Source organism: Cyclopterus lumpus, chromosome 12, assembly GCF_009769545.1.
Source record: "Cyclopterus lumpus isolate fCycLum1 chromosome 12, fCycLum1.pri, whole genome shotgun sequence".
Taxonomy (NCBI): Eukaryota; Metazoa; Chordata; class Actinopteri; order Perciformes; family Cyclopteridae; genus Cyclopterus; species Cyclopterus lumpus.
In genome coordinates, this window is record NC_046977.1 from 19,839,445 (window position 1) to 19,852,523 (window position 13,079).

The window sequence follows — 13,079 nt, forward strand, 5'->3', positions numbered from 1 at the left end:
CAGTAATTGTTTTAAACTTTGGATTCAGCCAATGGTTTCAACTGCTTTGAAAAGGTTTCTGAGGAAGGAATTAAACATATCTATGATACCTCAAGCATACACACAATGTGTTTAGGAGACCAACACTGAATGCAAAAGTGATATTGGTTTACAACAGACCTTCACGGGGCACCTTTTAGAAGGCTTATATAGACAGGACAATGACAAAGAGACACAACCACCACACTACTACTCACTGGGTTATGAAGGACTCCGCAGAGTAAAAGCAGATGCTTTGTCCCTGGCATATTATCCATTTCATATGATGATATTATGTCATGTATGCCTCTGAGGTTTCCCCAAGCCTGTTTAGCCTTGATTTAATGTGCTTTCAATCAGGACTTTTTATCCTCATGGGTTAATCAGGCTCAGCGCCGGCATTTCAATCAAGAAAATCAAATGGAAAGGAATTATTATAAATGAATACAAGGGAAAGCAGGTGGAAAACTGCAGTTTCTTTTTGTTAGTAACACTTTGTTCCAGAGCTGGATTACCTTACATGTTGGTATGCTATTCTAATGGTGTAGCACCACTGTCATCAGGTCAAAATGTATTCCAGACAGTTATAGTTATTTTGAGAGATATGATACTGGTATATTTATCTATAATAGTAATAAATAAAACATCTGTATGGTTCCCTTTTTACCAGCTTGTTCCTTCCCAGCTTTTTCAACACTTAACAAATGGCATTAATATTAGTATTAGCCTACAGCAAGATATTAATGAAAACTACATGGTGTCATCATAGCGTTGATTATACACGGCTATGTAGGCCTTTTGTCCATATCTGACCAGATCACTACATAGTTCCTTTCCTAAGTATGAGCAATTGTAAAGTTAATATTTTATCTGAATTCATAGAATAATTATTTTTCCTTCACTAAAAAAAAAAAAAGAAAAAGAGATCCACCCTCAGGCTCCAGCATGTAGCCATTTAGCATCAATTGTGTTTCATTTAGTCCACTTGTGTGCATTGTGACCTCATGATCACAGACTGGTCATCAAAGGCTACTCGTGTTAGGCTGTATGTGGGTGAGCTTAAGGTGTGCATCATGTTTATAATCACATTTGATTACCTGTCGTTCTTTGAACTCTTTGTAAAGGTCGGGGTGTCTGTCTGAAAGGTGCTTTAATGTTTGACGTGTTGCTCCCTGGTCTGAGTGGCTTTGAAACACTGTCTGCAATATAGCCAAAGTACTTACAGATTTCACACTTTTTTACAAAAAAAAACGATGACGGTCGTCAAAAGCTCCGGCACATGACGCCATGTCGTCTCCCCAGCGGAGCGCTGCCTGTTCGGTGTGAGCGCTGCGCAGCCCCGGCCCCTTGCAGTCAACGCGCTGGGCACCATGACAGGAGCGGAGCGGGGAGTGCGCTATTTGTAATTAAGTATCGATACTAAAAACACCCGCTAATTAATTAATTAATTAGGGTTGCACGGTGTACCGATACTAAAAAGGTACAAAAGTACGTTCAAAAATTAATTAATTAAATATATATATATAAATATATATTAATTCATTCATTCATTTATACACATACATAGATATATACACGCTATAGTAATGAACACTGCAGAAGCTGCTCTTACCTCTGATGTGACTGAATGGATGCTGGTGCCATCTGAAAGCCCGTTCCTGCGATACATGCTCACAGAGGGACTGGCGGGATGCACAGGTCAGGGCAACAGAGGCCTTTAGCTGGTGGGCACACATAACCTCTCATCCATGCCTGGAAACAGGGGACACACGTTATTAACCTCTTGTTTGGAATCATTATAGTCCCCCTATATTAGCTTCAAAAGTAGTAAAAACCTGTTATCCAAGCATGCTGCTGGTGAAGACATATATTCTTGTCCTGTGATTTCGCAGCCATACTGGACACAAATAGGTGAGAATATAGACAAAAATTTTTCTCAAGCAATTATTCCTTGGCAGAACACCACAGCCACTCTCAACCAATTGATCTCAAGGATATTTTGTTAAATGTTAACAGCAGCGCCACTAAAACAGAAAGGATGGGAGAAAAGTCTCTCTCTCTCATTTCAAAGAACTTACAACTATAAAGGGATCATAGAAAAGTAGTTTCCACACTGTTTGGCAGCTTTTCTGTATCTGCTTGTAGGGATGCTGACACTGTAAATCATTTCACACAGAAGATGACGTGTTTTTGGCTGCACCGTGAGATCAAAGTAGAAATATTGAGGACTCAGCATGACTAATACTAGACTAATAGATCCCGCCTTTTAAAACAAACTCTCAGTGGAATGGAGCTGCTATGAAACCAAAGTGGGGACACCACCACAGTACAAAATGACGACGTCACTGCAGTTTATGAAAGGAACTGACAAATCCAGTACTTTAAAAGTTTCATGAACCTACTACTTTGATTTACAGAATATAATTGTACAGGGCTAATATTTACATAATTAAATGTCCAGATGGAGGCTGTGATATGTGTAATACAGTAATTATTAACTAGAGCAATCAATAGATTTTCAGCTTTCTTGACATTACCTGGAAGTTAAGCAATACAAATTTTACAAAATGAAATGTCATAGTTTGTCCCAATTAAAACAGACACATATTTAAAAAGAAAAAGATTCGCACATGTGAATTACAGTATTTGTCACAAAATAAATATCGCAATTTAATTATTTTTACCCTTCAGCCTCGTCAAATGGTAATAAGTAATTCACTCCGGTCAATTTGTAAAGTCATCCAACATGCAGAGTAACACTCACTCCACAGGACACACTGCTGCCCCGCAAAAGGTCTGAACACCAGTTACACAATTTAAACTAAAGTGCATAAACTATTAAGTAAACCTACCACAAGAAGCCACACATGCAAGTGTTCAGAACCTGGAGAACAGCATTACAAGGAGGGGATGTTTTTAGTGCTAAGATGCCCTCTAATGTGCAGCTGAAATACTGCACGGTGGAGGACCACTACTTCAAAATGTAGACGCACAATTCAATTTAGTTTATTTTGTATAGCCCAATATCACAAATTACAAATTTGCCTCAGAGGGCTTTACAATCTGTACACATACGACAGGAAAAACTCCCCAAAAATAACCTTTCACAGGGAAAAAAGTGAAGAAACCTTCAGGAGAGCAACAGAGGAGGATCCCTCTCCCCGGATGGACAAATGAATAGATGTCATGTGTACAGAATGAACAGAGTTACATAAACACATTACATATGACAATGTATGAATGGAACTCCAATCCATGAAACAGAAGGAGGTAGAGAGGAGGGGGGGCGGGGCATCAGCAGGACCAACGCGAGACCGGCTCACCAGCATCAGACACCTCCAGGTCCAATGGACCCTATGAGACGTGAAGTCACAACGACTCCGGGGAGGAAGCAGAGTTAATAAGGTGCAATGGAGAGATGTAAACTCATCCATAAGGAGAGAGAGAAGAGGAGATAGGTGCTCAGTGTATCCTAAAACATCCCCCAACAGCCTATAGCAGCATATTGTTGAGTTGTAGTGGATTTTATATACACTTGCACATGTAGATAAGAGGTTATGTTTTAAATTAATACATAAAGAAAGTTATGATCATTAATTTGAGGAATATTCTGAGGAATGTATTATGAAGCATAAGAGAGGATCACTGTTTTATTATTCTGTTTGTTGATGACAAATGTAATGATTAATTGTATGATGCATGAGAATGAATGATGTTTTATTGTTTAGACAATAGTTAAAGGGATGCCGATTGAAACCTGAGATGTTGCTTTTATTCTGAAGGCAGGATAATATGGTTTTATTCTGAAGGGGAACTTCCTGTCCTTGACCGGAAGTGTGAGCTTTGACCCCGCTAGTTTATCGATATGAGGCATTCTTTGAAGTGGCCAATGGAACTAACCCTCAGGTGTGAACCTCATGTCTTATTCGCTGGTCAGCAGCATGCTGTGTCTCTGAAAGGTATTTACATGAATACCTCCACTAACCAATGGGAGCTTAGCTCAGCCAATGGACTGAGAATAAAACTAATTGTGAGACGCGAATTCGGTCTCCTACGTGGTGACGCCAGACAGAAACTGTTGGCTACGTCAGGAGACTGGAAGCGAAGCCATGTGAGCGCGTCCGGGCCGGGACTGTATGTATACAGATGACTCTTTTTTGTTATGATTAAATAATGATTATTATATATATCTCTGGCTTCGGAGCTTCTTCTTCCAAGCACCAGGCAGCTCGAGATTCTCTGAACTTTTACAATATCAAGGGGCTGGACCAGGGCAAACCTGATTCAGCCCTAACTATAAGCACTATTAAACAGGAAAGTATTAAGTCTATTCTTGAATGAGGTGACTGTGTCTGTCTCCGGGACTGAAAGTGGAAGCTGGTTCCATAAAAGAGGATCTTGATAACTGAAGGCTCTTGCTCCCATCCTACTTTTTAGAACTCTAGGAACCACAAGTAGCCCCGCATTTAGTGAGCGCAGCTCTCTAGTGGGGCAATATGGTACTACAAGCTCCTTAAGATATGATGGTGCATCACCAATCAAGGCTTTGTAGGTGAGGAGAAGAATTTTAAATGTGATTCTTGATTTTACAGGGAGCCAGTGCAGAGGAGCTAATACAGGAGTAATGTGATCTCTTTTCTTAGTTTTTGTGAGTACACGAGCTGCAGCATTCTGGATCAACTGGAGGGACTTAAGAGACTTATTAGAGCAGCCTGATAATAAGGAGTTGCAGTAATCTAGTGTGGAAGTAACAAACGCGTGAACCAGCTTTTCTGCATCTTTTTGAGACAAGATGTGCCTGATTTTTGAAATGTTACGTAGATGAAAAAATGCAATCCTTGAGATTTGCTTAACGTGGGAGTTAAAGGACAAGTCTCGGTCAAAGATAACGCAGAGATTCTTTACAGTGGTGTTGGATGCCAGGGCAATGCCATCTACAGAAACCACATCACCAGATAATTGATCTCTGAGGTGTTCAGGCCCAGTAAAATAACTTCAGTTTTGTCTGAGTTTAACATCAGGAAGTTGCAGGTCATCCATGTTTTTATGTCTTTAAAGACATTCTTGAAGTTTAGCGAGCTGGTTGGTCTCCTCTGGTTTGATCAATAGATATAATTGAGTATCGTCTGCATAGCAATGAAAGTTTATGGAGTGTTTCCTGATAATGTTGCCCAAAGGAAGCATATATAAGGTAAATAAAATTGGTCCAAGCACAGAACCTTGTGGAACTCCGTGATTAACGTTGGTGGTCATTGAGGCTTCATCGTTTACAAATACAAATTGAGATCGATCTGATAAATAGGATTTAAACCAACTTAGTGCGGTACCTGAAATGCCAATCGACTGATCCAGTCTCTGTAATAGGATGTCATGATCAATGGTGTGGAACGCAGCACTAAGGTCTAATAATACCAGTACGGAGATGAGTCCTTTATCTGATGCAATTAGGAGGTCATTAGTAATTTTCACCAGTGCTGTCTCTGTGCTGTGGTGTTTTCTAAATCCTGACTGAAACTCCTCAAATAAACTATTCTGATGTAGAAAGTCACACAACTGATTTGCGACTACTTTCTCAAGGATCTTAGAGAGGAAGGGATATATATATATATATATATATATATATATATATATATATATATATATATATGCCCCCACTGACTGAAATGATATTTGCATGAAATGATATTTGCATGAAAAGATTTCAGAGCCACAAACTCCCAAATGTGACCACTACATGGCAGTACACACCAACCACAGCGTGTGTCCAGCTCCATGCCACATGTCTGATCCTGAACAGGCCTCTCTGGCTGCTCACACTGGAAAAGGAAGTACACTACAATCACTATGCAGACTATTACAAACACAGTTCTTTGAGTGATGGACACCCTGTCCCACAAGAGTTGCTCACAGCTGCAACAAATGAAAAATAAATTCATACATATACACACATACATATATATATATATATATATATATATATATATATATATATATATATATATATATATATATATATATATATATATACACACACACACACACACTTTTGTATATTCATATACATTCTTTTTAAAATGTTGTATACATCTGTCATCCCTGTTCTTATATTTTATTTTGTGTGTTTAGTTTATTTAGTCTATTCCATTTGGTGTCTGTAAAGTGTTGGGCGCTACTATGACAACAAATTTCCCCTTGGGGATTAATAAAGTATATATCTATTTACATGTATGAACACGGTATCGGTTGGGCTATAGTCCTGTTCCATGGTAAGATGTAGCTTCAGGCACTACATGACAGGTATACTGGCATTATAGATGAAAGATGAACATGAAAGAGATGGAAAGTATAGAGGACAGAGAAGAGAAGAGCAGCCCAGCAACATTATACAAATCCAGAAACTCACAGCCAACAGCCAAGGATTTGATGTGCCTATTGAATTATCCAGTTAAAGCAAGCACATGTTGTAGATGTTCATTATTACCTCTAATTCTACATACTCTTGAAAAACAGATATTGTTTATATGAACAGCTGCAATGATTTATTTCGCTTTGAGCATGAAAGGAGTGATTGGTGGCTATTTTGTAAGGTCACCATTCCATTTGATTCAAATATTTATAGATTTTTCAGCCCCAGCGGCTATGACATCGTTAGACTATCGAGTCCTGATTGGTGGTCTTCTCCATAGACTGTATAAGTGGACGTAGTCATGGTGATGTCACCCGCTGGTTTGTGGACTGACGTTTTGAAACCTTGAGATTAAGACAACCTGAGGTTGCCGCCTGGTGTTATGCCGACATTTACAAATTCTTCTTCTTTTAAAAAAAAAAAAAGGAGGCAACATGGTATCAAGCTTGATATTATTTTGGTTTGCATTTATTTTATATTTCACCAGTCAGTTGCCACAATGTGGCAGGTGGGTACTTCATAAAAGCTTGACTTTGTCAGAGTTTAAGAGGTATACCTGAGTGGAGACCAAAGCGATGGAGACCCGCGTCGATGTTAAGAGGGGACAATGTGATTGCAGCCGATATCGCCAACACGTTTTGCAGTTTACTGCAGTCTCTAAATCTTTGAATTGTGGATCCTAATTTTGACTTCAAGGTCCAAATGGAGGTCCAACATTTCGCAATTTAGAATCTGAATCTGACGCACCTGATTACTAAAGAGTTACCGCGTTGTTTGCTTGCTAGTGAGTCGGGGCCCATTGAGTATCACTGAATGCATTGTAACTTAGTGAATTAACTTGTAATTGTCGGCTGGCATGCCGAAGTGAGAGTTGGTCTTTCAAGAGGCATACGCCTTCCTTTTTAAAGGAAGCAATGAGTATCTGCCATCTCCACGCAATGCGGATACAACAGATCATATTAAAACAGCCAGATAGCAATATACAATACCACCCCTATGGCGCATGCATAAACGCATACGTGTGTGTGTGCATGAATGTGTGGTACACTACAGGGTCCCGGTTTGGGGTGGTGACTATATGGCCACCCTAATCATAGAGTACTCTCACATTACCAACTACAACTCTGTTTGCTGACAGCATCCATAATTAAGCCCTCTTACTGAACATACACTTTTTGATGAGAGTCCCCAAGAGGTTTGTAAAAAGGAGTCAGGGCTTAATTATCTGTATAGCAGCATGGTAATCACATTTTAAGGAGCCATTCTGTAGGGTGGGGGATTAAAAGAGTAGCTAATGGCCACATCTAGCAGATACATATTATCCTCCTTCTCAAGATTGATAATATCAAAATACATTCACTATTCATTGTGATTCTTAAGTCATTACAATTAATTTATTTGATCGCTTTTTTATCACTAGACCACAGGAAAAAGTTGGAAGACCTTTACTTTGGAAATTGATACTTGATAAATGTCAGTCATTGTCAGGAATTGTGGAGCGATGCAGTTTTTAGCACCTAGTATTTAAAAATTAAAAAAATATATATAAATATGGGATTTGTACTTTATAACTCTAAATTGATACAGTAAAACATGCTTTATGAAGTCAGCAATGTCCGCCAATCCCAAAAATAAAACACATTCCCCCCACAGTTTAGTGATATTTTTTTAATTTAAAAGGAATATTATAATATACATATAAAAAGAATTACACATTATTATTTATAAATAAGTGGTAGAGCAAAGAGCCAGGAAAAAACATTAATAAGAAGACTGCTTGTTAGTAAATAGATGGCAACAATGTGGGATTTTAAATATTAAAAGACAAATCAGTTTTGGTTGGCTGAGGAAGAGAATACAATAAATGTGTATTACCATGTGCTGGGTTTGGAACATGAACTCAAAATCGGACATTAAACTTGCAGAGTCATCGTGCAGAGTGTTGCATGAGTTTGGTTACCATGTAAACATGAACAAACAGGTGAATGAAAGCAGTGCCTCTGTTTCAGTAACAAAAGATAAGACTCCGTTTGGATGCAGATCAACAAGGTCACAACACAGTGCTTCATTAGTGTTTGGCTTTCTCTTAGTCCTGACATTCTTTGATGTTAGCATACAGTTAGACTGCAAGTAATGACTCCTAAAGTATAGTGCTGCTCCACTAGACTGAACGTTGTGTTCTTGGCAGTCATCCCTCACATACTGGGGATGGGAATGAGTCATTTATTGCTGTAATCTCCTCATGTTGGACTGTCACTGTTTGGCTGGGCTGAAAACTATGTCATATCAGTATCGTCAGCTTTCAGATCAGCTCTTACTTACCGACTCAAAAGTAATGTTAAGCTGTCTGCTATTTTTAAAAAGATGCAACTTTCTTCACTTCAGTCTCATTAGGCCAATACAGTCCAATTAGGTCCCTTAGCTCACTGGGCTCTCCATGTAGTGGTTAGTTAAACCGTACAGCCTTCAAGCACTTATCTGAATATTACGATAATGTATTTATTATTTACGAAGCCTCGAGTCTGGCATTTTGGCCATTGTCCGTTTTTTTGCAAACAGTGAAAGGAAGTGACCATATTTGGACTGGAGAGGGGGGGACATAGATAATAAATTGAGAGAAGTAGAGTCTGAGTTTAAGCTAAACTCAGACAGCTAAGGTTGATAAAAGGAACAGGAGTTGGGACAAGGACTTGATCAAGGAACAGAAGTGGGGACAAGGAACAGGATTGGACTTGATTAAAGAGTTAAAATACAGGTTTAACAAAATGGTGAGAGATGCTTAAAGACTGTACTCTGAGAAACTGCAACACCAGCTCTCAGCAAGTGACTGCTTCTGTCTGGAGAGTTCTCAAACAGATCACCAACTACAAGCCTAAAGCCCCCCACAAAACCGCCGGCCCAAACTCTCCCTCCACCATGAAGCATTGTGCTGACCAGCTGTATCTGATGTTCACAGACATCTTCAACATCATGCCACGTTCCAGCCTGCTTCAAGACCTCAACGATCATCCTTGTTCCCAAAAGAACAAGAATCCCAGGACTTCATGACTACAGGCCTGTCGCCCTGACCTCTGTAGTCATGAAGTCTTTTGAGAGCCTTGTCCTGTCCCACCTTGAAACCATCACAAAGCCAATCCTGGACAATGCAGTCAACATGGCCCTCAACTTCATCTTTCAGGAACTTACAACAGGATCCCTTAGTGGATCCCTGGAGGACAAGCTCTCCCAGCTGCACGTACCCGACTCCACCTGCCAGTGGATCACAAACTTCCTGTCTGACAGGAAGCGGCTTGTGAAGCTGGGCTTGAGACTAAAACAACATTTGGACAGTGAAGGAACGTCAGCATTCTTGTTCAGAAAGAGGAGCAGATCCACATGCTCTGAGGTCAGAGTGCCTCTTTGAGCTGTGACGATGTCTCCAGCCATTAAGACTCTTTCTGCTGGGCGCTAGTACTGGACCTCAAGCCAAGTGTGTCCAGTGATCTAGCATTGGCTTGGCCGTCATTGGTTAACGGTATCTCTAGATGGTGGCGTGTGCAATGAGCCCTCATGTTCTTTGGTCAGAGAAGTAAGATCTGCATTTGTATTCATCACAGTAGCACATCTTTGAACGATAGCTATTAATAAGAAACCAAGTGTTTTTGAGAATCGACCACAGTATTACAAAACATCATGATGTGATAATTAAGTGTATGGATATTGTCTACCTAGACACTTTCACACTTTAATGAAATTAGTCAACCGTTAACGTCACAACTTCCAGAGTTGTCACATCCTTCCTAAAATGTTGGATCGGGTATTCGGGAGTCCATGTGTCGACCTGACATCACGTTATCATATCACGTCCTGCCTGATCGCTACCGCATGTGCAACTCTCAGAGATAGAAGAAAAGCGACATGTCATCTCCCATCATCAGCTCCAGAAAAACGATTGCTGAGTCTAAAATCGATGACATTCTTCTAGAATTTATTAAAGGAATAAAGATTTTATTTAAGGTGCTGTCACACTACCGTTTGATACCGTTACTTCTTTAGTATTTAACTAAACTGTGGCTGCACTTTAACAATGTATTAAAGGATTTTGTATTCATTCAGATTCAATTACACTGTATAAGACTTATGGTTTAAGAAGTACTGTGACATTCATTCTCTGTATATTTGTTTTACAGCTTCACATCGATGTTTAGGCAAGTTCTATACTGTTAAAAAACAAAACAATAAAAATATATTAGGGTGTCTTTTCTCGCGCTGGCCGATACCAAAGTACATATGTACAAAGTAAAAAAAAAAGGAGCATGAGAACATCTCTTTACATACATTAAGAGACAGGAGTAATCTTTCCCACCATCGCAGGTCTAACCAAACCAACAGGACAATTAGACATCAGTCATTCTGTACTGAATCACCTGTATGAGTGCATCATGTGTCTCTCCACTAGCCTGAAATGTAAGTCCATATGCCGGATAATTAAGAAAACGCCATAGAAATGCAAGTTCCATCTCTCTACTCTCTTTTCCTCCCACTGTCTCTTCATGTCGGGTTTACATAAAAGCACAGAACAAGATGTTACAATTCAGAGTCACCGAACACACCGTGTGCCGGTAAAATCTGGAACAGTCTTCCAGAAGATGTGAGACAGGCCTCAACTCTGACAATGTTTAAATCCAGGCTGAAAACAGTTCTATTTGACAACTGAAAGTATTTTATCTGCACTCTTTGCTTTTAATATAATTAATTAATGATTATTTTTATGGAATGATTTTATTTGCTTTTTTGTAATTTTATGTAGCTGTAAAGCACTTTGAATTGCCTTGTGTACGAATTGTGCTCTATAAAATAAACTAGCCTTGTTTACAAACCGGCAGTTATTTACCATTTAAAAAAAAGAAAGGACCTACCATCTATTCCATAGCACATGGTCATCTTGCTATGGAATAATAGGGATGTTATGCATTTACAGCACAGCCAGTAATGCACCCATCAGTATCCATAGCGACGGATGCTCCCCCTTGTAACAGAGTGTGTCCTACTGTGCGTCTGTTTATTTACACCCCTCCTCGCAATGAAATAAGAAGAGGATAACAGACATGGCAAATGTGGCCTTTTACAGAAACCACAGATTTTAAAATCTCAATTGTGATTTCACACTAATCATGATGAAAATAACTATTCGTTGCCACATGGTCCATTATTTAGTTTCAAGGCTATCCCAAATGTTTCTCCATTAAAAGCTTGTTTTGAGGTTTTCCCCCAAGGAAGCTCGATTTTATGATGCCATTAACCTGACGAGTATAAATCGTCAGTGTATGTCACGGAGTGCAGCCAGCAGGAGAGTCGACAGCTTTTTGACGGCAGTGAAAATCCGGTTTTTGAAAGGCTAAACGGCAACAAATGTGGATTGAAGCAGAGTATTTTATCAGATAAAAACCTGTTTACGCAGCCGCCGCTGGAATCTAATCCGACAAATAGTTGAATACTATTTGAGCCTGTGAGTACTATTTGCTATCTTCATTTCACCATCCCCTCCTCTGTGTGTGTGGAGCATGGACGTACGTAAAGAAGTGGGTACGCCGGTGGAGGCGGAGCTCGTTAATTCCTGTGGAAGTTGCTCAGCGGCGCATGAAGCAAAAATAAAAAGTTCAGACATATATGGTGTAAAATCACCAGGATCTTCCACCAATCTTCCACAGAGCAAGTCCAGGGACAATTCCTTTAACCCCCCTCCCCGACTGTGGAAAGAAAATAACTCTAGATTCGGCTATTAGTGCATTTCACAACATTTAGGACCAGCTGATTTAAATAAGAGCTATTCAAGTGTTCCTACTGGCAAGTTGTATCATCATCTTTTACCCCATGCAAGTCTCTGGGTGAACAGTATGTTTGGGCCCAATGGCTTTGATTGACAGACCAAGAAGATGCCAATCCACTGATTGGCCTCTGTGCATTCCTACTAAGTACTACCAAGCTATTTAGTGTGCAAGAAAAAGATTTAGCATGCCCCATTACATTAAAAATAAAAGGATGTTGTGCTGCATCCGGTCGCAGTCAGCATGCTTATCTGGCTATACCAACCCACAATTCTTTGCACAGCAGATCTATGAGTGTGAAAGTTTGAGCTGCCATGTTACGACAAAGTAGTATGTCCTGTTTGAATGCATAGAGTAACAGTAAAGGCTGCTGCAGCGTGTACTAAAGGTAAGACCATATATGCAGATATGCAAGTCCAATTTGCTCTGTGGGCTTGTTGAAGAGGCTAAAGCACACACTCAGAGGACATTAATGATCGTGTACAAATGTTAGCAATGGTGGGAAACACTGAATAGTGTGCCAACATCTCGATGGGCAGTTGTGAAACAGAATCAATAGACATGCAACATAAGCAGCTGTGCAGCATTCAAATGTTGATTTTAAAATTGAAATGTCAATGTTATGGATGAAGCCCTGTACCATTTGGTTATCAGTTCTGCATTCATAGGGTTCATCCATTGCAACGACACAGCAGTTCATAAAACATTTGATAATCTTTTGTTCCACTAACATTTATGATACTTTCATGGTTGATGTAAATGTTCATTTAAAATCACGTAAAACCTCTGATCGTTCAAGATGACTTCTAATACCATAGAACACTGTGGGATGCATTTGACAGACTTGG

General features: G+C 39.6%; 1 protein-coding gene across 3 annotated transcripts in view; it reads right to left on the bottom strand.

Moving 5' to 3' along the window:
• Positions 1-13,079, bottom strand: part of LOC117740467 (ras-specific guanine nucleotide-releasing factor RalGPS1-like) — a 64,623-nt gene that overhangs the window by 50,861 nt on the left and 683 nt on the right. For all 3 annotated transcript variants that reach the window (XR_004610622.1, XM_034546889.1, XM_034546890.1), the window contains exon 2: positions 1,631-1,770. Coding sequence is in view for 2 of the 3 variants with exons in the window: in XM_034546889.1 (XP_034402780.1) it covers positions 1,631-1,687 (57 nt within the window). In the remaining variant the exon portion in view is untranslated. The remainder of the gene's footprint in view (positions 1-1,630; positions 1,771-13,079) is intronic.